This window comes from Trichomycterus rosablanca, chromosome 19 (assembly GCF_030014385.1).
Source record: "Trichomycterus rosablanca isolate fTriRos1 chromosome 19, fTriRos1.hap1, whole genome shotgun sequence".
NCBI lineage: Eukaryota > Metazoa > Chordata > Actinopteri > Siluriformes > Trichomycteridae > Trichomycterus > Trichomycterus rosablanca.
The window spans coordinates 5,469,882-5,495,979 of record NC_086006.1 but is presented as its reverse complement, the minus strand read 5'-3'; the positions used below and the strand labels follow the sequence as shown (position 1 = coordinate 5,495,979).

Genomic DNA, 26,098 nt, shown 5'->3' with positions numbered 1-26,098 from the left:
TCATAGCCATATTGCTGCAGTTGCTAAAGTCATTAAAATCTCTCATTCATCCTTTGTGTAATTAAATATTAATTGGGAATATTGTTTTATAGGCACAGTCACAAATTTCCCCCTAATGTATAAAATCTGTCTCATAATCCTTTGAGCGCTGTTGAGTAAGTGAACATTAATTACTTTCAGGTACTGAGTGCCTGAAGTCCAATATTTCATTTTTATAAATAGGGCGAGTAATGAAGGAAGTCAACTGAATTTCTAATGTAAGTGACATGCTGGGATTGATTAAATATTCAGTTAGTGTAATTCTAAACTGTACATTCCTTTTAGACCAAACGTTTTCAAGGATCCTTGGAAGACAGAATGGAATTTAAAGAAGGTTTATACAAATCAGTTAAAATTGAGCCACATTTATTCCCCATCAAAAACAGGAATCTTGGTACTTAAGTTATGAGAAATGTCTGTGGAAACGAAGATGTAATTAAACCAATCTGTATTGAAATTTGGGATTATCTATATATGGTACTTCCTTTCAAGATGTATAGTTTTCAGTGTTGCTTTATCTGTCAAGACATTCAGACCACTTTACTAATTACTTTTGAAACCAGGTTGGCCTGTTGTTCTTTTCAGTAATGCATTAGTTTGTGCATCAGTAAAGTGTGTCATATTATGAGACGTTAAGCCAGAGATTTAATCAGGACATGTCGGAAAGGATAGGAACAACAGTTTATCATAGACGTGCCCAGCATCGAGTTAATGTTTCGCTCTTGTTTATGTGGATGCTAAATTGTAGGGATGCGCTCAAGCAGAAAGCCGAGGGTCATTAAATTCAGCAGAGGTTCATTGTACACTGGAGAGCAAAACCATCAACAAACTGTCATCAGTCTTTGTTCTACATTTCTAGAGAGTCTAATGTAGTAAAATAAAACAGAATAATTGTTTTAAGGTTTATAGTTCAGTATGTAAATGAGTCTTTTAATGAGAACTAATGTCATCAAATATATTGTGAAAGTGAAAGGTTATTGTTTATTTTATTAAAAGACAGCAGTGGAGTTGTGAGGTCGTGACCCAGTACAGTAATAAATTTTTTTTAATCAACTGCTTTATCCTTATCGGGGTCGCAGCGGGTCAATTTCCACCTGGAAGCACTGGCCGCAAGACAGGAATACCCTGGTCAGAACAGCCATACAACACAGGGCTTTTTCATTAGTAGTAGTAGTAGTAGTAATATTTCAGACTGATTGGCTGCAAAAATGTACTATGTAACAATTTGCTAGCTTAATATGGAAAACACATGGCTAATTCTTAATGCTTTGTTTAACTTTGTTTCTTTTTTTAACAAAAGCAATTTTATTCAACAGTCCTTCTCTTTGCACAATTAAAGCCCAGCAATTATCATAAAGTTGTTTGACACCCTTCCTAATTAAGTTCTGGTGTTTCAGTCACAACCATTGCTAAGAGTTTATTGCAATTATTTGATATAAATTAAATGCTGCCAACAAGAGTTTGGGAAAAGCTGCTTTTCTGGTCCAGCTTGAGATTTATAGAGATTACAAGTAATTAGTTAAAAAACACTGTAATGATTATAGAATAGGAAATCGATGTCATTTATCATGTTCTCTATAACAACTGTTATTCTATTGGATTGAGCTTAACTCAATACAGGCTGTACTTAATATTAACTTGTAAATTATAATAACTTTGGTGTGGTGTCATTTACTAACACTGAAAATGATTAATTACCTATTGCTATGTTCTTTCCTAGTGTGAACACAAGGTTTAACTACTCCAAAACTGGTTTGTGATCTCATAAAATAAGCTTTAATAAAGGATTTTAAGGTAACTAGAACAATTTATCTACTACTAGTAATGTCAGTAATATTACTATAATGAATTAGACATGACATGAAATCATGGAGTCATGATTTTATGGTACATTTGGACATGTTTGGTTATTAACACCGGGATAAATGCATGTATGATTTCATTAGCAGTTCTAGACTTGTCTAGCTAAATTTGATTGTTATGTGCAGTGCAGGACAGCACAGCACAGTTGTACAGTAGCTGCTAACAGTGTCAGTAAATGTGAGTGAATAAAGTTTTTTTAAAACATCAAGTTTTCCAGTATTGGTAGAGAGATGTCAACTCTTTGAACTCAGAAACAATTTTAGGTCTAATTGTGTAAAATGTCCTCAGGTTTTTGGCATCCTGATCATCAGAAAATGCAGCAATGTGCTTATCTGATTTCTTGCAGGCATTATTGTAGCGGAAGATCATTTTTCTCATATTACTGAGTAATGTGCATCTCAAAGCACACAGTACACTCACCGAGCACTTTATTAGGTACATGTGATACTATCTGATCTGTGCATTTCTTGATAATTTTTAGTGCATCTGCTATACAGATGAACTTAGTGGGTATACAATTACTGACTGTTGCTCTGTGCACTTTGTCACCCCCAGTACCCCATTTTTCAATTGAAAGGGACCTTCATTGGACTCCTCACGAGTGATAACTAAAATACAGAGAGTTGACAAAATGTTCAGTGCATCAGATGGGCCAGAGTCAGTAATCGTACACCCACAACATTCATCTGTGTGGTTGGAATAGCTTATAAGATAATCAGTAAATGTACACCTCTGGTTGATAAAGTGCTTGTTAAAGTATTTAGGATTACGTCAGTGATGGTGTATCATCTTTTATATATGTGGTATGTTTGAGACGCTGCCGGAGATGCATTATTTTTCGTGTATTTGATTTGGCACAGTTTTGACGCTATATGCCCTTCCTGACGTAACCCTCCTATTTATTGGGACAGACACTAAGGGTGCACTTAGGACAGACACTAAGGGTACAGTTTATGTAAAGCCATGCACCTTCTGTATTTGTGAGCCAACCAAAATTTGAACCCCCTGGAACTCAGGCACTGCTCCTACGATTACCCCACATGACCTCACAAGGTAGTGTACTCAAAAGTACAACTAGATAACTATTAGTCAAACTGAACTGTATGCTTATCTGAGCGGTTTTACTGATTTATTGTGCTTAATTACTTTTAACTGATGAGTTTGGCTCTTCTTAATGAGGATGCTCCTCTCTAGGGTTTTGCATCTTTCCTGGAAGTTAAAGTGGCCCTGCAATCAGATAAATGAGTGTAAGTGGCCTGCTGCTGTCTGGCTGTGATAGCTCCTGTTACACATTGTCCCTGCTTTTTGTCTTCTGACACGCTTGGCCTGTGGAACATGAATTTGTGAACACTCCTGTTTATGATTTTGTATCAGAAGCTACATGCGCACTGACTTGTTTCTGTTGCTTCTCACCCAGCCTACAGAGGACATATCCACATCAGCTTGGCACTAATATCACACCAAATACAGCCGTGGGAAGCTGTTGGCTTTTTCCCACATCATGTCAGGTGGCTTAAGGTTTCAGTGATCTAGGTTAAGACCTGAGTAGGAGTCTAAGCATCAGGACTTGGTGGATTCAGTGCTTCAGGGTTGCTGTAAGGGCTAATGATAAGAGCGGGGCCATGTGTTTGTGTGTGCATGTCTACTTGGTGTTGGTGTAATTCTCTTTGCAGAACTGGCTGACAATCCTAGCTTGGGGGCGCATTTGATGTCTAGACTTGAAGGTTTAATCAGGTCTGTCCTGGGGCAAGATGGTCTATGAAAGCTGGTGCAAAGGGAAACTGAGAAAACTGTTGGGACACTGAAGAAAACAATATGGGTAAACAGATCATAAATATATTAGATGTTCAGCCAGGCAAGTTAATGCCCAGTTTAATGTTTAGAATGCCCGGAAACTCTTTAGTTATAAGCACATTAATGTCTCTTTATGTTTAGTTGGTAACGCTGTGGTAACAAAGGGGAAAACATGCCACTGCAAACATCACATTTAAAAATGAACATACAGTGTATTCAAGAAAACAAAGTTAATTAATTGAAGCAAAATAGGTAGTAAAGTGAACATTTAAAAACTTGTACTGTTTTTAATTAAACATTGGTCGAGAACTATTCCTATTATCCTACTGGGGTTTTTTTGGATAAAATTTCAAACTTGTCAGACCTTGTCCTTATGGCCCTAGCTTTGTGCACATTGGCACAGTTAACTGTTGCCTCAAAGCTGGAAGAATATCATTTAGGAGGTATGTCAACATGATTTTGGCCACACTTCATCCTCTGAACTTGTTTTCTGAACTGACAACTGCTAACCTCATTTTTTAAGTCACTTCCATCTTAATATACCCAGTTTAGGTAGGAAAAATGATTTTATTGATTTATATTCCTTAGATATTGAACTCTGTGTTGTGTAAGCGGTATTAATTCATGACTGGTGCTCACTGCTGCAGCCACTGTGCTGCAGATGAAAGGGTAAATGCAGATGGTCGACTCAGCTGTCAAAAGCTTTGCCAAGAGGACACAACCACTTCTATGCACTTCCTCTAAATACCAGCCTGTGTCAAGCCACAAGAATAAACACAAAGGGCAAACATCAAGTGAACTGGCATTAAAAAATATGAGGTACTTGTAGTGCAGCCTGCAGAGTTGCCTAATATTGCAGTTATATTTTTTTATTAGTATTTTTCTACCAATGTACACAAAACTTATTCTATTGTGGTGGCTCGGTAGATAGTGTTAACACACCCTGTCAGTGAGAATAGTGAAGTGAGGGAGTTTTTGAGATGCGCTGAGATGGATTTGCACCATCTTTGTAGTATTCTCCTTTGTGATAGATTACAGTAATGATAAATGTTGGGCTGATTGTAGTTATTCGTAGTGCACGTTAAATGCAGCAGATATGGGCAGCATAAATACCTAAATGAGTCCAGTATATTTAATTAATACAGAAATCTGAAAACAAAATACTTTTGCAGTATACTGTGGCAGTCTTGGTATGTCAATTGCATCTGCAGCTGATTTACATGCAGCATTGATTTTCAACTGCCCTTGGGGTCACACAGGCTTCATAGGTTGTGCCTGTAAGGGCAGGAAAAGGTTGTGAACTAATTGCTGCCGTGGCCTGTTCTGTGTGGTTGAGGTGCCTGCACTCGCAATGGATGATCCAGAGAGCTTAGAGTGTCTATCCGGATGCAGTGCCCTCCTCATCCAGTGCTGGGGCAGTGCTAGCAGCATGATGCCAAAGGGAAGGAAATGAAGATGACTAGATTGTGAGCCAATGGGGGGAACGAAAAAACACTGTGATTTCATAGTTTTTGTTGTGTTGTAAGCATCTAATGGGTTTTATGAACAGTTACTGCTGTTTACATGGACAAAGGAGCTTTTTAACATGCCAGCCTTGGCAATGTAACCTTATGTATCAGGTAATTTTTATTGACTGCATTAAAACAATCCTTATTTATGTGGCCAAAGAGACATTGCTTTCTGTAGTCAATTATAGAAAGTAACAAGAAGGCCATGTCACACAGTTTATTTTGTAATGTAATTCAACCATTTAGTAACAGAAAAAAGCATTACACAAATCATTCATCATCACCATAATCTACGTGTCCTACACTAGCGTATGTAGATTTTCTTTTATTCTACACACTGATTTATTTTCTCCTCTGTCTTCTCAATACTGAAACTATACACACAGACTGTCTGAAACCTGAAGAATGTGCTGCAGCATGCTGGCTCATCGGCCCTCACACCTGACCAAACATCAAAGCCGATCTTAATAAAACACCTCACACTGGGAGCATCTGCAGGGTTGAGGTCATTATTCTTCATGACCTAAGCTCCTCACGTGCCTGTACTCCAGCCCTGCAGAAGTGAGTCAGTCTTATGAGTCGGTTTCAGGAACGATAGAAGGAAGCGATAGGATCTGATGTGCACCTCGGTGGCTGCGGCAGATGGTGGGAGGCAATGGAATGGGATTTGGAGAAAGTGTTGATGTGCCAGCGCATATCAGCACAGACAAGTGCTGAATCTCAGGAGATAGACGGGGAATGACACTTAAAGTAAAGCGCACGGTTAAGATGTTTGGAAGAGAGAGACAAAGTGGGATTTTCAGTTCCACTGCTCACAGTTTTTGATGTGTGGAGAATAATTTCATACAAGAAAAATGCATGCACGAGCATGTTCTCTACCTACTAATTAGGTTAAAAAATATTAATTTTACTAAAAATAATCCTTCTTTTGATTGACTCTGTTATTACACAATTGTCACACTATCATTTTGGATCATTAAACAATTCATATTACAAATGTCGTTCTTCTATTACAAACCACCTTTATTAGCAGCTTTTGTAATGGGTTATTAGTCCTTATCACCACTGTGAAGAAATATTAAAAATTGCTTTTAATCTGACACACTGCTAATGCACGTAGTATAAATTGCTAGACCAATCAGAAGTGAACTCACTATTATATTTTGAATTATTGTCTCAATGTGTACCTAAATTACATCTCAGCTTCACCTTACAGACAGATGACCTTACATTCTCCTCAGTAATCTTCTGATTTTGTTGAATTATTCTCTCAGTAAAGGTTATTAATACAGGTTGTAATGCAGCAAAGCACTACTGTACTATTACACTACTGCTACCATGTTTACTGTTGGTGTCATGTTGTAACTCTAACATGCTGTGTTTGTTTTTCACCCAAAATAAGACCCGTGTTGACCAAAGACTTATTTAATTATTCTATTGAGTTAAAGTCAGCTGAACTGATTTGGCACAGTTTATAGCACAGAACTAATGATTTGTTTGTGCTGTAGTGTAAATAGTAGAGTCTTTAGTAGTAGTCACATATCTATTTTTAGACAGTATATACTGTAATATAGCCCTGGCTTTGTGTGCAAAATTCATATGTGATCATATTTTGTATTGAATGAAGCACGGCTGAAGATTTAATTATAATAATTCTTTGACAATCAGGGCATTCCGCAGCACTTAAAGCCTGAATCTAAATGGCAGATACACTGACACTCTGCGCCAAACCAGCAGATTTAAACTTTGCTTTTTCGTGCTGTTGTATGGACTATTAAAAAATGTGTAAAAATATGAAAGTGCTACGGCTGCATGAAAGAAAGCAAAGTTTCAAAGCTGCTGGTTTAGTGCAGAATGATCTAACTGTCAAAGAATTATTAGAATTAAATCTCCAGCCATGCTTCAGTCAATACAAACAAAGATCTGCCTGTTGTTGTTTTAAATGTGTACACAGTGCATGATCACAGGCTGTAACTGAACTACTCTACTAGACCGGCATGGGAGGGTCCTGATGACATGACACTGTGGCCCGTGTTGCGATTGGAAGGTTGCTCTATGCTCTTTCCCGTATACGTTTAGCCCCGCCTACTAACCCCTCTCCCTCTGCAGTAGACGTGCGGGGCTTTCTGAGCGTGCTCGCAGCAGCAGGTGGAGATGACATCATCTGCACTGCAGCAGACTGCAGCACTGGGTCTGAACAAAGACATGTCAAACTCTTCCTGAGTGCTGCTGCCATGCTGACGGTCTCTTCATTTCTGTGCTATGTCTACTTTCCGTTTCTCAATGTCTCTCTTTCATGGTGTCTCTCTGTACCATGCGGTCTCTTAAGCCTTTGGTGGCTCACTTTTTATTTTCTATGATTCCGTACCTCCCACTTCTAGAGGTGAAGCCCTAACTTGCTACGCTAGGCTTGCTAACCTATCTTGTCTTGTTGGGAGTACTGCAGCTTTTGCTGCAACTGTTAGCCTCACTCACTCACACACACACACACACTTTCATCCCCCAGGCCTTTTTGGAAGGCTGATGATGGATTTTATAGTTTTGCACGAATTATAACCTCCCCCTACCTAGTGGTGCACAGTTTTCTGTCAGTGGAGTGTAAGTATGATGTAACACACTCAGACAGAGGCTCATCTCAACACCTATAAGACTTTCTGGGGGAAAAAGGGCTTTGTTGACTCCATGCCCTTCACCTTTGTTAAGCCTGTGCCCAGAATAGCAATCCATCTTATATCAGTGGAGTGATTCAGAGCTTAACCTAAGTGATTGCTGCAATTTCCCAGTCAGGCACTTTACTGTGTTGTTGAACAGTTACAGCCTACACGACCTCTAAGTGGTGAATAATTGTACAGCCACTCCTCACGCCATCACCAGCTAACTAAACACTCCGCTTGGAGTTTTGGTATTAGTTTAGTTCTAAGAAATACTCCATGTTCTTAAGTTTCACACATGCAATATAAGTACAGACAATAATAATGCTGTTTCTCTTAGTGCTAAAAACATCTTTACTATAAAATCATATATAATAAACATCTAAGGACAACCAGTGGTAAGCAGGGCGTAACTACAGGGGGGGCAGGTGCACTGGGGCCCATGGCTGGGGGGGGCCCTCCACAACATGAACTCAACCCCGCACCGCACTGCCTCCCCATTGGCTGCATTCGCCAGGTTGTTATTATTATATTACAATATTGTAGCGGCGATATGTGAGTGACATTCAGCTCAGCCAATCAGAATGCAGCACCCGGTTTATATATGTGCTATATATATATATATATATATATATGAAATTTGTTGAGGGGGGCCCAAAAAATGTTTTGCACTGGGGCCCATGAGCTCCTACGCCACTGGTGGTAAGATACATTTTTTTATTTACATTTTATATAAAGGGTAAATGTGTAGGGCCAAAAGTATGTGCACACCACTTTTAATTATTAAGTTTATGTGTTTTAGGCACACATGTAGCTAAGGGGGTATATAAAATGTTCTAAAATGGATACACTAACAAATTTGTGGCAGCTGTTTTAAAAGCTCTTTCCTTTTCCAACATGTGCACAAAAAAGTAAGGTTTGCCGCTCAGGTAGCACAGCGGTAAAAACACACGCTGTTCACTAGAGCTGAGATCTCAAATACATCGTATCGAATCTTGGCTCTGCCTGCCGGCTGAGGCTGAGCGGCCACGTGAACAACGATTGGCCTGTTGTTCAGATAGGGGCGGGATTAAGCCGGATGGGGACTCTCTCAGACTAGTGCGAATACGACCTCTGTGGGCTGGTTGGTGGCGCCTGCAAGGGGATGGGAAAGGAGTGCGGTAGAGGGTGTGGCTCTCCGTACACAGCGCTGTACTGCACTGCACTCGTCAAGTGTAGGTGATAAGATGTTCGATTGCTGTGTACGTGTCGGAGGTTGCGTGGAGCAGCCTCGTCCTCCCCAATCAGGAGCAGGGACCAGCATTAGTGAGAGGATGATTGACGGGCAGAAATTGGATGCGCTAAAGTGGGAGAAAAAGGGGGGAAAATAGTAAGGTTTATAAAGACGTGAGATTAGCATGGTTTTGTTTTGTAAGAAATGTGACTGCTTTTTTAGAAAGAAGAATTTGTGATCAAGTGTTTTTACCTAATGGTGCATTGAAATCATAGAATTTGGTCAACAAAACTAACATTAATGAGTGTCGTCTTTAGTGTGTCATTACAGACTTTAGTAGCTGCATAGAAGTAATTAAACAAAACCCTGTAAAATCTGTTCTATTCATTTGTAATTCTCATTTTCCATTTTTATTAGTTTTATGTCATAAGCATTTAGGGTTTATCGAAATAAATTACTACAGTATCATGTAATTGGTATAATAAAACCTGTGTGCATGTGTGTGTTGTACACTGTGATTCACGTGTATACAGAGACCCCTGTGTTCCAAACAGCCCCTTGAGCACTGTTTCTAACACAAAGAGAGCGAATGAACTAGTGTGCACCTGTGTTTAGAATACTGAGGACTTAAAGGTATGACAGGATTTCTCAAAAGCTCACAAAAAATGTAACACATGATTTTACATTACTCAGAACATTCATCAGGACATTCCATACACAACAATGCTTATTTCTGAAATACATTTTAAAATGTCAGATCTGTGATTTCATTTTTTTTCTGATCATGGATTTCATGGGGTTCTTATAAAACCTTTATCATTTGACAAAAATAATTTTTTGAATGTTACATTCTAACTGCAACAACTGACCTTAGATTTTTGATCATAAATGAGTTTTGGAGTCTCTCATTTATGATTAAAAATCTTTAAACTGGACTAAAAAATGCTGGAACCTTCCTTTGAACTGGACTCAAAGTTTCTGAAGTGACTCACGCTGTGCGACATGTTGTGGCCTTTCTCCTGTTATTTCTCGTTGGGTTCTGCGTTCGTTCTCCTCTGCCAATTTACAGACATAATGATGCTAACACTGCGACGAGCCATGCACAGGCATGCTCCTGTCGCCTAGTTACCACTCAGCAGCAGGTTGCCACAGAAACGGATCCTGGCAGTAGCACCTCAGTGAGAGATGCTAAAGATTAGGCGGCGTTGGCCAGCGGTGCTGCAGTCTGTGCCTGTTAAACGTTACGGTCACACACTTCTGCCCTTTACTGGCCCTGGCAGCCGTGCAGGAGGGCTAAGTGGACAGATGTGTTGGCACCTTTACATTTGTAAACAGTAGCCAGTCTGGATCTATGTGTGATTTATATCTAGAGATAAGTCAGATTGTGGGGTGCTCATGTGCTTAAGTGTGTGACCCATTAGCAAAAAACAGAATGGTCCAGAAGTAACCAATACATGCCAATGAATGCTCTGCCACAGAACAATGAAATATATCATGATGTCGTCCATATGTGGTACACTGCTGTATATGCATTTTTTATTTGCAGATGGTGTGATAATAAAAAATGTGTTGTTCTTTATTATGCATCATAAATGTTTTATTCAGCTTGCTAATAGGTATGATTGGGTAAAAAGTGTCAGCTTGGTACTCGTTTCCCAACAGCCTGCAATTAGTGTAACAACTAAATAAAATCAATAGAGTTTGGAATAAATGAAAGATCAGATCACTGGAGTAAAGACAGATATTTTCAAAGTATAATGATGTTTTTTAGAAGCAGTATGAGCAAGAGCTTAGCTTTGAATTAAACATTGGACAGATGGTTTGTTGTCCTTTTTGATAAGAACAGGACATTTTGGTTACCTCTTCAGAGTTGTCAGTCACTATTAAATTGCTGTAAAATGAAGGTTAAAGATACAATTTTAGCCGAATTCACTTTATGAGCATGTGCACTATGACTGACTGCTTTTACGTGAGGTCTTCTGAAAGCTAAATCCATTTAGCACCAAGATCTCTGGCTAATTTTAATGCTGTGTGTCAAATAATTGAACTGTTTTTCCTGCTTTTAACCTTTGTGGTGTACTTTAATGGGTGAGTTTGTGGTTGTCAGTTCCTGGTAAACTATTATTGTGTTGTACACTGTCTCCATTGTGGTTAAACCATTTGTTGAAGTGCTGATGTTTAAGGGTATTTTCACTGCAGTAATAGATGTGTTTCCATCAGAGAGACCAATTTTAGTTCAAAAGCTGTAGTTCCAGAAACATGTTACTTTTGCTGCAGACTATGCAGTTTGTAAGTTGACAGAAACCTAGTTGGACAAACACAAATAAAAAGGAAATTATACTGCCCAACTGTTTTTACTGATAGAAACACGTCTTTTAATCTTAACCTGTGTTGCTTTGCTTACGTCTAATGCTCAAATGCTCAAATAAAAACCATGTGTGACTATGCTGTTATTTTATGTTGTGGTATATACCTCTGTCGTATGCACAAATGTACCTAATTGATTGTGAACTTGGATGTGTTGTAGATAACCAGTTCAGAATGTCCATCCTGGAACGACTAGAGCAGATGGAGCGAAGGATGGCTGAGATGGCTGGCCAGCAGCAGGGCAATGGAGCAACTGGAGGTGCAGGAGCCGGGGGAGGAGGAACAGGGGGAGGTGGAAATGGAGCAAACAGTAGTAGCAGCCAGTCTCAAGTAAGTGCAACTTTAATTTGAGAGACATACTTTAGCACAATCCTAGATTGTAATATTATGGATAACTCGAGTCAAGCTAATCTTAGCTAATCTCACATGCCAGATGTGATCTCTGATAAGGGGAAAACTGTTGAATAGGTACAAAAGTAGACAATCTATACCTTCTACAAGAGGTCAACAGTCAATTTGACAATTTGTGCACTATTACTAGTGTTCTGGCACATATGTTGTGGTTTGGAACACATTCGTAAATGTGCCTTACAAATGGATGGATGTCTTGTGTGCGCAGTGTCTGTCAGGCCAGAGCCAGGCGGGCAGCTCTTTTGAGAGCCGTGTGGTGGTTGTGTGTGAGAAGATGATGAACCGTGCCTGCTGGGCAAAATCCAAACACCTGATCCACTCCAAGACTTTTCGGGGAATGACCCTGCTCCACCTCGCTGCCGGCCAAGGCTATGCCACACTCATCAAGACGCTTATCAAATGGCGGTGAGTCACATCTTCCCCTCAGGGTGGAAAGCAGGTGTCAGAATGAGATTTGATGTGCTGTGTGTCTGATGTGCACTGTAGAGTTGCTAGTTTATTAGAATCTAAATATAGTGCACTTAGTTAATTTATATACAGTGGGAAAATAATCTAAACGTACCTAGTTGATACACTTATCTGTTATATTCCCCAGCTATAACTGGTAAAGCAAAATTGGTATGTTGGTCACTTACTCTGTATGTACACTGTATGGCCAAATGTATGTAAACATCTGACCATATTCCAAAACCTCGTGCATTAATATAAAGTTGCCCCCACCCATCCTTGTGGCTACTGCAGGCCCCACTCATGTGGTAAGCAGTAGACGATCAAATTTATTCCATTGGTGTTCAGTGGAGTTGATATTGGGGCTTTAGCCGGACCACTTATGTTCCTCCACACCAAGCTTGTCAAACCTTGTCTTTATTAACCTTGTTTTGTGCACAGGTGCACAATCAAGCTGGAAAAGGAATGGGCCTTCCCCACACTGTTGCGACAAAGTTGGTAGCATATTATTTACTTTATATAATTGGTTTTATATGTTAGCAACAGGTATAGCTGAAACATCTGAACTCAGTAATTAGGAGGGTTGTCCAAGATCTCTTGTTCATAAATCGTGAAACGTTAATGTGTTTTACATGAGCAACATTTAAATACAAAATCATTTTCACATTCTTACACACAGAGAACATGCAATAACATGTTTTTTTTTATTTCTTGTCATTTGTTTACACAATATAAGCTGTATTATGATTCATCGATTTGTGAGTTAAACTACTGACTTTCTGGCCTCTGTAGCACTAAGCATGCTGACAGCATTGATCTGGAGTTAGAGGTGGATCCACTTAATGTCGACCACTTTTCCTGTACACCCTTGGTAAATTTATCATCTAGCTTTTACTTTTATACTTATATAATATATATAACGCTCAATTAAATTAGCATGTATCTTGTTTCATGTTTTCCATGTTATCCCTCTCTCTGTGATTTCCTCTGCTTCCGTAGATGTGGGCATGTGCTCTGGGTCACCTCGAAGCAGCAGTAGTTCTGTACAAATGGGACCGAAGAGCTCTGGCCATCCCAGACTCTCTGGGCCGCCTGCCCTTGTCCATCGCTCGCTCCCGAGGCCACACCAAACTGGCGGAGTGTCTTGAGCAGCTCCAGAGAGAGGAGCAGCATCAGCAGCAGCCCCCTTCCTCACGCATGGGCTTTACCTCTAACTCAGACGCTCCCAGCTCTGACAACTGGATGGTTAACTGGACCAGTGAGAGCATAGTGGCTCCCAATGTGCACAAGAGTGGCACAGCCAATACTGCTACAACCAACACCTCAGGCAACATCACTTCTGGTGAGAATGGACAATGATCTGCTGACATAATGCTGAGTGGCAAGCATTTTTATGTCAACCTAATGTCAATCTCTTTACTTAAACTTTGTTGGAATTACACAAAACGGCTAGCGAGGTTTATAGCAAATATGTTTTTTAACATGTTTAACATTTTTAACATAAGCTATCTTAATAGCAAAGTAAGTCTTAGCTATTGGTTGTAATTACATTATGTTAAACTATATACAAATGTTACATTAACGCTAGCTTAGCTGTTGTTGAATTTACATACTGACTTTAAATACACATTGGAATGGTAAGTACTTTACACTTTATGCCTCTGTTGCTAATTAAATACTTTGTAAGAACAGCCAATATTTAATATCAGTTCTCTGCCAGATGTTGATCCACTCCTAACAGAACTCATGTTTTGTGTGTAGATTTGAGACGACCCAGATCTGAGCCCTCCAATTACTACAGCAGTGAGTGTTCACAGGATCTCCCCGCCGCTAAAAAACACAAACCCAATCCAGAGACGGCTCAGACACGGCCAAATAAAGCCATCTCAGTTCCTCTGAGTCTGGAGCACCAGCAGCTCCACAAGATCTCCACCAGCCCAAACACCCTCCCAACAGAAACACCCTACACTGAGCAAAACAAAGCCAGTGTTGAAGGCACCAAAATCGGCAGCATCTCACAGACCAAGCTTGGCTCCTTTCGCGGAGGGGGGCATAAGTGGGGTTCCAGAGAGGTGTACAGGAAGGTATTAGGAGGAGGTGGAGGAAGCAGCATGGGGAAGGAGAAACTGGCAGGCAGGCTGCGTCAACGAGGCGAGAACCTCAGCATGATGACCATGACAGACAGAGAAATGGTGGACACTGAGCTGCTGTCATATAAGGAGGATTTGGAGAACCAAGACTGCCTCTCACACATGGAAGATCTTCAGGTAAACTGTTCATTGTTTTATATGGCACATGAGAGATTTTGGCTTAAAAGTGGATGAGAATGAAGTCTTTGGTGGGACTAAAGGTCAGTTTATGCTTCATGAAGGTGAAACAGAAAAAAATGCAATGAATAACAATAACATAGTTACGTACAATGTAGCACAACACAATGCGGCTTGGCATAACCTGGCATAACCATGGATGTAAGCTGGCTTGGTTACAAATCACATAATAAAAGTTTGAATTGACTTTTAGAGGCACCGAAACAGTACCACATGGGCTGTTGTATATTTGAGCTTGCGAAATATATACTTACCTATACCCAGTCGTGGTAATGTGCCACTTCCATGACAAAGCATAATGGCAAAAATTGGGAGACTACCCATGAAAAACTGTGTGAAAAATATCAGATGGGTAGCACAGGGTCCACAACAACCAGTTTGGTGTGGATGAAATCCAGTGGCCTCCACAGAGCCCTTAACCCTAATGAACATATCCAAAGTTTAATGTTGATTGTAAACTGGGCTTGTCATCCAGTATTAGTACCTAACCACGTAATTATTCACATGAAGGACCACAAGTTTTTAGACACAAACTAAAGTACTGTAGAAAGCTCACATTAACATCATATTTCAAAAGCTTGGCTAATCTAGCCTGTCAGCTATAGTTAAAACATCTAGCATCATTTAGGTTAAGTAATCCAGTAGTGTATTGTAAGCATCTTTTGAGTTTCTATGAAGAGCACTGTAAACATTAATTATTATTATTACTTTTTGCTTATTCAACTTAATTAACCATTTTATTCTAACCAGTAAAACTCTTTTAACATTGTCACTAAAGCATTTTACTATTGAAAATAACCACATTGATAAATGAAACATTTAGTTTTTGTCTTACTTTGTAGAAGATGCTGTCATTGTCATTTTATAGCAATAACATCAAAAACATTTGAGTTGATCATTCCTCTTTTTGTTACAGGCATGAATGTTGTTCATATGCACAGTTTTAGTGTTTTAATTTGTCTTTTTTAATTACTGTTGATACCTGTTCAGTATGTAAACATGCAGTCTTGTTGGAGCCTGAATGCTCCTTTAAGTCTTTTTCCTTTATCTGTTTTGTGCTCTGAGTACAGCCACTCCTTCCTCCTGTCCCTTTCACACCTTCAGAGTAGTGTATCTGGCCCCCGAGCGGTCTTTATAAATGAAGCTTCACACATCGAAAAGGAACTAGATGGAGTGGCCATCCGTCGTTTTAATGTGTGTAAGGCGGCATTAGAGCGTAGTCAGTCTGGCCCTGCACACTGGCTCAGGCCTGCATCACCACATAATAAACTCTAGCGATTGATCTGCCCTCAGGGCCAAGAGCTCCTTCAACTCCATTCATCTCTGTCACTGTGAGCTGGAAAGAGGAGGAGGAGGGAAAAGGGCAGCCACATTGAGATAACACGCCCACCACTGGCTGCCAGTGGAATTAAGAATAATTTGTGTATGGTTTATGGTGTGTATGGTTTGTGCAAATGCAGCGTCTGTGGGGACACTGATTAAAAATGCAAACATTTTAGTGTAGGCTAATATAGAGTCCTTTACTTCTGTGACACTGCTGCACATAAATATAAAGGACGGTAGAAACAAAAGTACCAGGTGCTTAATGTAAAGAAACGATTAGAATAAAAACGTTGTGTATATACTGGAGTTTAATTTACACTAATGTGGTTTTACAATAATTGAAGACACCCAGAACTTGTTTTGAGAACCATGACATTTTCCTTCGGCTGCATGCCCTACATCTGTGTACTCCAAGACTAGAAGCTCTTAAATGTTATGATGCGATAACGCTTGCTCGTCACATATCCACAGCAGCTCATACAGTCCAGTGAGACTCGCAGAAAGATTTTTTCCTGTATTATTTCTGAAAAGAAAATGGGTACAGACTTTTAAACCCTAGGCTGAATCTCACTGGGTGTTTGTTGCTAACAGGCGAATATGATGACTTTGGCGGAGCACATCATAGAGGCGACACCAGAGCGCATTAAGAGGGAGAATTATGCAGCTGTGGAGTCTGTGCCTCTGGATAGCAGTGGGCTAAGCAGCACTATGAGCTGGCTGGCTACTTACCTGGGAGATGTTGAGCAGCTTCCCAGCATCATCCATCTAAGGTGAGAAGCTTTGTGTACCTCTGTGAACCTCTGTCAAGTCTGTTTCGCTCTCTCTGTCTCAGATAGATATATAGACAGATAGAGTATATAAATATATATATATAACACATACATACTCTGCTTTTCTGTTTGTGTGTGTAGGTCCCTTTATAGTGAACCCCTGACCCATAACCCTGGCCTGAGCCCAGATGGATCCCCCGTGAGTAATGGTCCATTTGAAAAGGCCTCCCTGCCCTCTCCAGCTGACTGGACAGAGTTCCTGAATGCCTCCAACAGCAAGATGGAGCGTGAACTTTCCCAGCTAACCCTCACTGACGTGGAGCAGAGAGAGCTGTATGAGGCTGCTCGGCTGGTGCAGAGCGCCTTCCGAAAGTACAAGGTACAAGCTAGGATTCAGGAACTTGTGATGGAATATAAAAACAAGTATAGCTGTTACTCGTATTGTGTGACTGTGCTAAGACTTGATTAATTAAAAGTCCAATCCCTGGATCTCCTCTCTCCTCTACCTCCTTTTCTTTTTTTTCTAAAGAAATGTACACAAAACCAACACACTTAGCAAAGACCCTGTGACTTAATCATGGAAAAATGAAAAGTAAATGCACTGCTCTTTATTTCCACTTCCATGCAGTGCGCTATTCTACTGTACACATATGTTCCTGGCACGCACATGCTGCCTCCACAGTTTGGCAGCTGAAACGTAGCATAAGGGTCGTGGCTAATTCAGCTCAAACATGTCCAGTGCACCTGCTTCCTTCCCGCTGCTCCCTCTTTTTTTTCCTCTTGCCTGTTTCTCAGTTGGTGGTGCAGCCGGCTCTGTCTGTACCTGTTTGTGTTCTAATCTAATGCTCTTCTTTCCTGCAGGAACGCCCACTGCGCGAACAACAGGAAGTAGCAGCCGCTGTCATTCAGCGCTGTTACAAGAAATACAAGCAGGTAGGCTGTTCATAATATTGACAGCTTATTATTCCTGTCTGGTCTGATTTTTATAAAGAGTCCTGCACAGTATTACTCATTATTATTAGTATCTGATGAACTGTTGGCCATGGGCTTTATTTTTATGCAGATACAAACATAGATTAGTGGTGATGACACATCTACGTTGTAATGGCATCTAATTTGATTGGGTATAAGGCATATAAGGATTGGGGGAGATTTTATTTTTTGCACAGCAGCAAGGTCCAGGCAAAGCCTTAAATGTCCAGTCCCACATACTATATGGTTATATATACAGTATATCCTGGTTTTATGGATGTCCATACTTTGTCAACTTATTTCAATGTAGATAAGTTGATTCAACTAACGGTTCAGTGTTATTACACAGGTTATATTATTATCTTAGTAGATCATATTATTCATCTATTTATTAAAGGTCTTTGCAAGCTTTAATATAATGTTTGCTTTTAAACTTAGTGCAGTTATTTATTGATAGAAATAACTGGCTGGCAGACAGAACTAACAAAATAGATAAGCCAACATTTATTTTTTTATGCTTGTTTTAATATCTACAGTCTCTCTGATTCTCTTATTTGTTGACATTTTTAAGAACTTTCCTACCCATTCTTAACCTTGAACCATTAGCTGTTCATCTATATCTAATGTTAGACTGATTTTCTCTTTTTTCAAGCTAACATGGATAGCCTTAAAGGTAACTAACCTATTCCGAAGAACATTAGGCAACCGTACTGCTGTTTCTCTGAAAATATTTCTCTCCTGTGTCTCTCTGAACGTATGTCTCTCTCCTCTGTGACAGTATGCACTTTATAAGAAGATGACGCAGGCCGCCATCCTTATCCAGAGTAAGTTCCGGAGCTACCACGAGCAGAAGAAGTTCCAGCAGAGTCGGAGGGCGGCCGTGCTGATCCAGCAATACTACCGTAGCTACAGAGAGTTCCGTCAGCTCCGGCCTTACAGACGCACCGCCACCTCGGTCCTGGTGCAGCACAAGCTCAGGTAGCCACACAAATTCAAGCTTGCCGTGCATTCATACTCCCAAGCAGCAAAACTACAAGTCCTTATTTGTTTCAAAGAATTTGCCACTAATATATAATAATATGTAATGTGGATTATCTTAAGTCCTTCCAGTTTCCTATTCTAATCCTGGTTATTGTATTAACGTATTGACAGTATAAAAACACGTGACTTGTAGAATTTTTTGTTCCAAACTAACCTTCAGCACTAATCTAGCCTGAAACTAATAAATAAATACATTTGTAAGATTCTGGTGTGTCCAGGTCCTTAGCCAGTTGAGTAGATAGTGCTTAATGTTTCTGTTTCTTTGTTCCAGCAGTAGTTTTCTCACCAAGCGGCAGGACCAGGCTGCCCGTAAAATCATGCGATTTCTCCGCCGCTGCCGCCACAGGTGAGCTGCCTCTGTCACTCTGTCATCTAGTAACCAAAACCTGAACTGTGCACATATTAACACACACTGGCACTTATCTTAGCTGTTCTCAATGTAACATCACTTTAATCACCAGCACAACAGGAAAATTACAAACACTGCTGCTTAAAGCATTCATTTACTAATCAATTTAAGAGAACAGGCATAATTAATAATAACGCATGATCACATTTAATGCTATTAATGGTGTTAGATTTTCTGTCATGATGGTGTAAGTAAGGCTCCATTCCCTCCCTCCATTTGGCTCCTTCTCTTTCTCCATCTCCCTCATGCTACATAATGTGTGCTAATAGCTGTGTGGTATTGTTTTGCTGTTAATGCGAAGCCCCTTGATGGACCATAGACTGTTTCAACGGGTGAGTGCAGCCTCAGCATCCTAGCTTGTCCCTTTCTAGGATTCTCACTTTCTTGATGTCTTGATATCTCTCTCTTTCATCTCTCATGCTTGTTCCTTCTTTGTAATTTATCCCTTTATCGGTGTTGCCTGATGCCTGCTTGCATGACAGCTGCTGTGGCCTGAAAGGCTCAGAATAAGGAAAAATCTCAACTATACGTAAACCACTGTGACAGCATTTTACTTAACAAGCACCTCTGTGTCTAATTCAGAAATGTGACTGCCTTTTTTGTCTAATGACAAATAGATAAATACAACGTGAACAGTTACTTGTTTTGCATGATGATGATGGCTATGGGCCTTGCTCTCTAAATTACAGGCATGCTTAAAGTGATGTGTTGTTAAAGAGGGGCATGGAAAGCTTCCTCTCTGTAGCTGGCTGTTCTGCCAACATGCGTATTTCTAATGAGTAACTCATAAAATCCTGGCATTATTACAGTTAGTGCCGGTGGGAACTGACGTTCCCCTTATGATCAATAGATTGTGAAAAATCATCTGGCCATTAACAAGATCAGAAGAGCTGCTCTGTGCCAAGCCCTCAGTGACGGAGTAAATGATGCAGTTTATTTAAAGAGTTCATAATACCTGAGGGGAATTGGCTTCGACAGAGTACTGTAAACTCCAGACTAAGCAGATAGTGTGAATGACAGGAGGAAAAGACTTTCACTTTTACAAAATGTATCTGAATCAAGGAAAATACGCAGAACATTTAATATAAGTTGTTTACTGTTTATCTCGTGTTCAAGTTTACCTTTGCGTTGGCACTGTAAGGAAACAGGACACACTCTCAGATATCATGTGGAATGCAAAACTTAAATCAGAGAATACATTTCAAATCCTGGATATGACAGTTATTCAGAGGAATGGTAGAGCTTTTTTACCCCAATAATGGGCCTAGTTGTATGTTACTCTGTACATAAGGGTCATCATAGTGGATCTGGTTGGCAGAACTTTTACGCCATTGAGAGCACACTGACTTTTCCTCATGTCTTTATAGACTTTGCTTTGTGCACAAGGGCACAGTCAGGCTGGAACAGGAAAGGACCTTCCCTAAACTGTTACTGCAAAGTTAGAAGCATATAATGTTGTACAATAATACACACTTTGTATAAACAATTACTGACTGCTCCAATGATTTCCATCAGACCTCCATTATATCCTTGTAAATAGATGCAAAATATATATTAGTTAACAGCTTTTATTTTTGTATACAGGAGCACATTGATTAGATTTTGTACATGGGACAGTGGTGACTCTGGGCTGTCAGTCAAATGGTTGTGGGTTTGAATCCCAGCTCTGCCAATCAGCCATTGTTGGGCCCTTGAGCAAGGCCCTTAACCATCTTGATCGCAGGAGTGCCATACAATGGCTGACCTGCATTCTGACCCCAGACTTCAAAACAAGTTTATTAGGTGAAAATCCTGGAAGTATTTCTAACAAGTTTTATGTGATTGTGCCTCTAATAACCAAAAAGATTTCCCCCAGCCCCTTACACGTACACCAGTCTATATAAAACCGATTTCCAGGCATGTGGAGTTTGAGTTCTGCTGCATCTTTGCATTGTGAGCTGAAATAAATCAGTAATAATGTTGTGTTGGATGCAGAATCTCCCACTGACACTTGTACCTGTTTGGGTTTCTACTTTTTAACACAACAATTAACCCTTTGCTTTTTTTCTTTTAGAGTGAGAGAATTGAGAAAGGCCAAGGAACATGAGAGGATCTAGAAGAGCCCCCTCACAATGTGACACCCCAGTCCGGATTATTTTTCCAGTTTTTTTTTTTTTTTTTCTGCCAGACTTTTTACAAGGATGAAGGAAGAATTTAGTGGAAAGCATAAACCTCTTAACTCTGCAGTGCTACTGACCTCTGCTACTATTCAAGTCCACTTTTCATATCTCTTTATTCCTTCTGTCTTTCTTTTATGAGGGAAAGAACTGACTTTTATGGATTAAAAACTGAAGTGGATGATTGAAGAAAGAACGTGCTTTATGGCATTTCTTTGCACTTTTTAATGAATGTTTGTTTGTTTTTTTTGAGAGAGAGCATCAAACCTTTGCTGCTGGTTAAAAAATGAATTAGAACACAGACTTACATTGTTCTATTATTCACTGAAGACCCACTGAAGGATAAATGAAGGGATGGAGAAGGAAAAAATCTGCATTGTGTATCAAATTTGTGTGTAGAAACCTTGTAAGCCATGTTTTGTTATTTTAATAATGTATTGATCCATTTTTGCACATCATTTAGCTGCACCCCATCATATTAGGAGGATATGAAGCAGACAATGAATGTACGGGAAGGGGTGTTAGTCCAGTAGAAGGATGTTCAACATTAAAATGAATGTTGTTCATCCTTTTCTTTTTTTCTTTTGTATGCTTAATTTGCTGGCTGACTGGACGTTACACTGGTCTAAATAGTTCAATTCTAATAAGCAAAATCAATGCAAGTGTGAAACCATCATGTCTGGGCAAAACATTGTTTATGTCTGTTTATGCAATTTGTTTTTAACCCCCTCAACATAACGCAGATCATGATTACCATGCATTTTTACTGGCCATGTTGTTTTTTGTTGTGTAAATGTGTTCTGGACATTTTGGTTAGTGTCGTGATAGTCATTGATGCTATTATTTTATTTTAATTTATAAATGTTCATTGGCTCATTAGCCAGCTGAAAAAAGCTCACATACATTGCCTTGATATCTTAGAGACTCTCTAAAGGGTCCCTAAGCTAAGCTAGCCCTGTAGCACGGGTTAGAAAAATTCATATTTTTGAGGATTGATTGGTTTCTGTACATAAAGAGGGTTGATGGGACAGTATGTGAGTTAAAACGTTTATCTGAACAGGACTGTATTTTAGAAATATATTATTTTATTCATTCTAATGGGTCAAAACAGGTTGAAGTTAAAATCTGAATATTTGTATAGTTTTGTTTGAATGCCTAACAAGTATGGTTGTATTGTTTGTATATATTGTAAATACCTGGGATAAGCTATGTGCATGAAAATCAAGGAAACAAAAAAGACGATTTAAAAACGCATTAGTGGCTATGCTCTGTAAAACAATTTCACTATACGAGTATTTTATTTTACTTTAAATGTTCTCGAGAAGAACGTTTTGCTGAAGCATGAACTTATTGCAAATATGAAAAATACTGTATGTTTAAGGTAGAAGAAAATAGCATTATCATGAGACAGAAAGGTTTTGTTTACATTTCTTTGTTTTTCGGGCCACCAAGTGTTTTTTGCCATTGGTGCCAAGTAATGTGAATGATACTACTGCTAACCATGAACATTTTATTCATTTTAGCTGGACATTAAAACGGAATAACATTAATTCATTACATTTTATTCCCACATCTTGGAAAATACAAAATAGTGCCACAGAAAGTGAAGTAACTAATAAGTAGTTTTTCAGATTTCCTGTCTACTCTTTATTGCTTTTTTTACTTTTAGATTTTCATCTTGACAAAATGAAAATAGTAGACCATATTCTTCCACAGAATAGTAAAACTACAGTGTTTCTGTTTGATTATTATGTTAACTATGACCTCTTTAAATCTAAAATGCACACTGAAGAGAAGTAGGTTTTTTTCTGATGATGATGATGGTCATTTTGGTGCTATAACAAATGTAACAGGATCTTAAGAAACACCCAGATTGTAAAAGCTATTTTGTACTTTGGGACTAAACCAGCTGTTTGCACATCTAGGCTTTCCACTACACAGTACGCACTGCTGAGTCTGTATTTAGAAAAGTAAGAAAGCTTAATTCTTGAGATTACAAAAATAAATATAAAGCATTTTAAAATTCCTGTTTCAAACTTTGGCTACTATACAACAAACTGGGACAATGCGTTTAGTCTGAGTTGACCAACACTGCCTCATGTAAGCACATGAATTTTAAAAGTTCTGAATTTTAAAGTAATTCTTTTAAAACGTTGTTTAAATGAATTAAATTAGTGAGCCTCATGCTCAATTCATAATGGACACGCAATAATAAATATAGGCCCAATAAAGTACAGTATGTAGGTCTGCTGCCATCTGGTGGCCAAGTGTTGTAATTACATGCCTTATGGCCAGAACACTAAACACGGGGGGCCGAACTCACCTGACAGCCTGGATCTGTATTTTACATTCGTGGGTGTGTGACAGTTTTTCTTTTTAGACAAAATATCATAATTAACTAATAGTAAAAATATTTATAATGGCTAATATGAAACCATCCTAGTGTAACATCTACTGTGATAGCTACTGCAGTTAGTTATTGACCAGTACTGAGGGCTTTCATATTGGTAATGTGATCTAAGTTGGACGAACTGGATCAGTGCATACCCAAAGGTAGAATTCAATACTAGAATAATGGCACACAAATATATTTAATTAATGTTATTAAATGCATTGCTATGCATTTTTTTCTGTAAATGCATTAAGTGTTATAACATTTGGGATGTGGTTTTTTTTACAGATTTATGTGCATTTTTTATTTTGTGTTTTTATTTTGTTTCAGTGTTTATGTGGAAAGTGCCTAATATTGTAATATCATCAAATTTTGCACCACATGCAGTGTAAAAGCAGATAAGTCCTGTAAGGCTGACTCTGTCTCCACTGTACTAGGGTTCATTTGTGCTACTGTTTTTTTTCCAGATATTTGTTAGCCTTTGTTAAACCCAAGGAGTTTAGAATTCACAGTTTGTATATCTAAAGTCTTTTAGAACTGCCAGTTGAAACTGTATGGATTGCACACTTGGTCCCATGGATATTGTTTTGACATTGTTTATTGTTCTGACATTCTTATTCAGTCTGGAAGTGGTTTAGGTTGTCAGCACTAAGCAACTCAAGCTTCTTATAATGCCTGCATGGGAAACATAGATAACCGGGTGCATAAGCGCCCACAGCATGCTTATTTTTGTAGATTTGTCAGTCTGGCTGACTTGGTGAAGAAGTAATAAAGTAAAGCATTGTTGGTTTAGTACCTCATAGAACTTAAAATAAATGGCAGATAAATAAGAGACCTACAAGGAAGATGGCACACATTCTCAAACGAGGTTTAGTTTTTGTTAAGTTCAGTTCAGTCTCACTTTGTGTAACTTTCCGTGACATAAATGGGCAAACTCAACACATTCACCCAACGCACAGCAGTAATGTTTCTACATGAAACATTTTGAGTGTCCGTTGTACTTGCAGGCAGTTAAAACCCACAACCTCTTAAGTAAATCTTCTTGCAGAGTGAAGAGCTTTTGTATTTTTACTCAGGGTGCAAAAACTGGGAGGTGGAAAGTGGAGCAGGTCACTGGAAAATTAGCTGCTGGGAAAATGAGTCCATGCTTGATCTTGATCAATTACTGTGATTTTGATTGTTACATGCTGTTCAACATATTTACCATGAGTTGATTTATTGTACCACAGAAATTACCTCTGTCCTCAAACCCAGAAACAATGGCGATTCAGTTCTCTAATCCACAGTAGAGGGGGTGAAATCTGATTAAGAAGAAAGCTAATTAGTTCTGTATTAGCAACAATCCTGTATGTGCTGACATTTCAGACTGACACACTGCCATTGATAGATGTAGATTATTTTTTAAAAAACAGCATTGACCTTATTTTTATGTACTGCGTTTTCTTTTCTCTGACCTTTTTATTTACTTTGTAGGGCAAGGGTGCTTGGAAAATGTTAGCATGACCGTGGGCACACAGGGCAAACAGTTCAATCTGAAATGTAAAAAAGATTGTTTAAAGTTTTTCATAAAAAATGAATGAAAGTTTAGCTCATGGACATCCAGCCAAAATAAGCTTTTTATTCTATTCATTTCTGAGACTACCTTCCCTCCGCATCCGTTAGCTGCACTCAAAGGAGAGTATATAGAGGTCACTGACCTGAAAACCCGTCTCACAGAGCAATAAACGTGTTTTATGAAGTCGAGATGCAGATCTAATGGTGATCAAAACAATTGGACTCATGCAGTTGACTTACGCTTATGCAAACGCCAGTAGGCTGGTGTGAGATCAGTGTTTAGTAGGCCAAGATAAGGACAGCACTTATAGGATACCCCTCACCAACCTGCACGTTTTCATCACTCCCAATTTAAAAAAAATAGAAAAACAGCAGCCCTGCTTTTATTCCAGGCCCCTGGGGCCCTTGACACTTTGCATGTACAACTAGTGTTAGAGCTTTTTTTTCCTCTCTAGCTGTCTTTCCCTGCTATGTAGCCCTCGTCCTTCCCTTTCCCAGACCTGTTTACTTGTATATTTATTTTAGTATTTGTGTAATAAAGCTGTTACATTTTGTTTCTTCCCTCCCTATTTAAGTATTTAAGTTTTGTTTTTGTATTTGTGCATGTAAAACCATCACTGAATTGATGGGTATGTTAAAAAAGAGAACTCAGCTGCTGAAGCCATGCAAAATGTTTTGAATTGCCCTAAAATATGAAAGATGTTTTCTGAATGCTTTATATTCTGCTGTAAAATAATAAAACGGGAGAAAATGAATGAACAATGGGTTTTCGTGATTGACATCATGTAGAACTATTTACTCCGAGGAGTGTTTAAGGTTTTTGTGATTGTTTGGCACATAAACAACTGCGCCACCTGCTGG

At 39.1% G+C, this 26,098-nt stretch overlaps 1 protein-coding gene across 11 annotated transcripts in view; it reads left to right on the top strand.

Moving 5' to 3' along the window:
* Positions 1-25,999, top strand: part of camta1a (calmodulin binding transcription activator 1a) — a 463,893-nt gene extending 437,894 nt beyond the window's left edge. For 4 of the 11 annotated variants that reach the window (XM_063015717.1, XM_063015710.1, XM_063015718.1 and 1 more), the window contains 13 exons: positions 11,596-11,765; positions 12,055-12,251; positions 13,086-13,164; positions 13,293-13,635; positions 14,055-14,560; positions 16,535-16,713; positions 16,855-17,092; positions 17,575-17,646; positions 18,338-18,358; positions 18,464-18,663; positions 18,998-19,072; positions 19,437-19,467; positions 21,189-25,999. In XM_063015717.1, the coding sequence (XP_062871787.1) occupies positions 11,596-11,765; positions 12,055-12,251; positions 13,086-13,164; positions 13,293-13,635; positions 14,055-14,560; positions 16,535-16,713; positions 16,855-17,092; positions 17,575-17,646; positions 18,338-18,358; positions 18,464-18,663; positions 18,998-19,072; positions 19,437-19,467; positions 21,189-21,221 (2,144 nt within the window). In that variant the 3' untranslated portion in view covers positions 21,222-25,999. Of the gene's footprint in view, positions 1-3,457; positions 3,722-7,207; positions 7,252-11,595; positions 11,766-12,054; positions 12,252-13,085; positions 13,165-13,292; positions 13,636-14,054; positions 14,561-16,534; positions 16,714-16,854; positions 17,093-17,574; positions 17,647-18,337; positions 18,359-18,463; positions 18,664-18,997; positions 19,073-19,436; positions 19,468-21,188 lie in introns of those variants that run through there. The other 7 variants (XM_063015721.1, XM_063015719.1, XM_063015711.1 and 4 more) reach the window with 7 other exon arrangements.
* Positions 26,000-26,098: the final 99 nt, after the last annotated feature.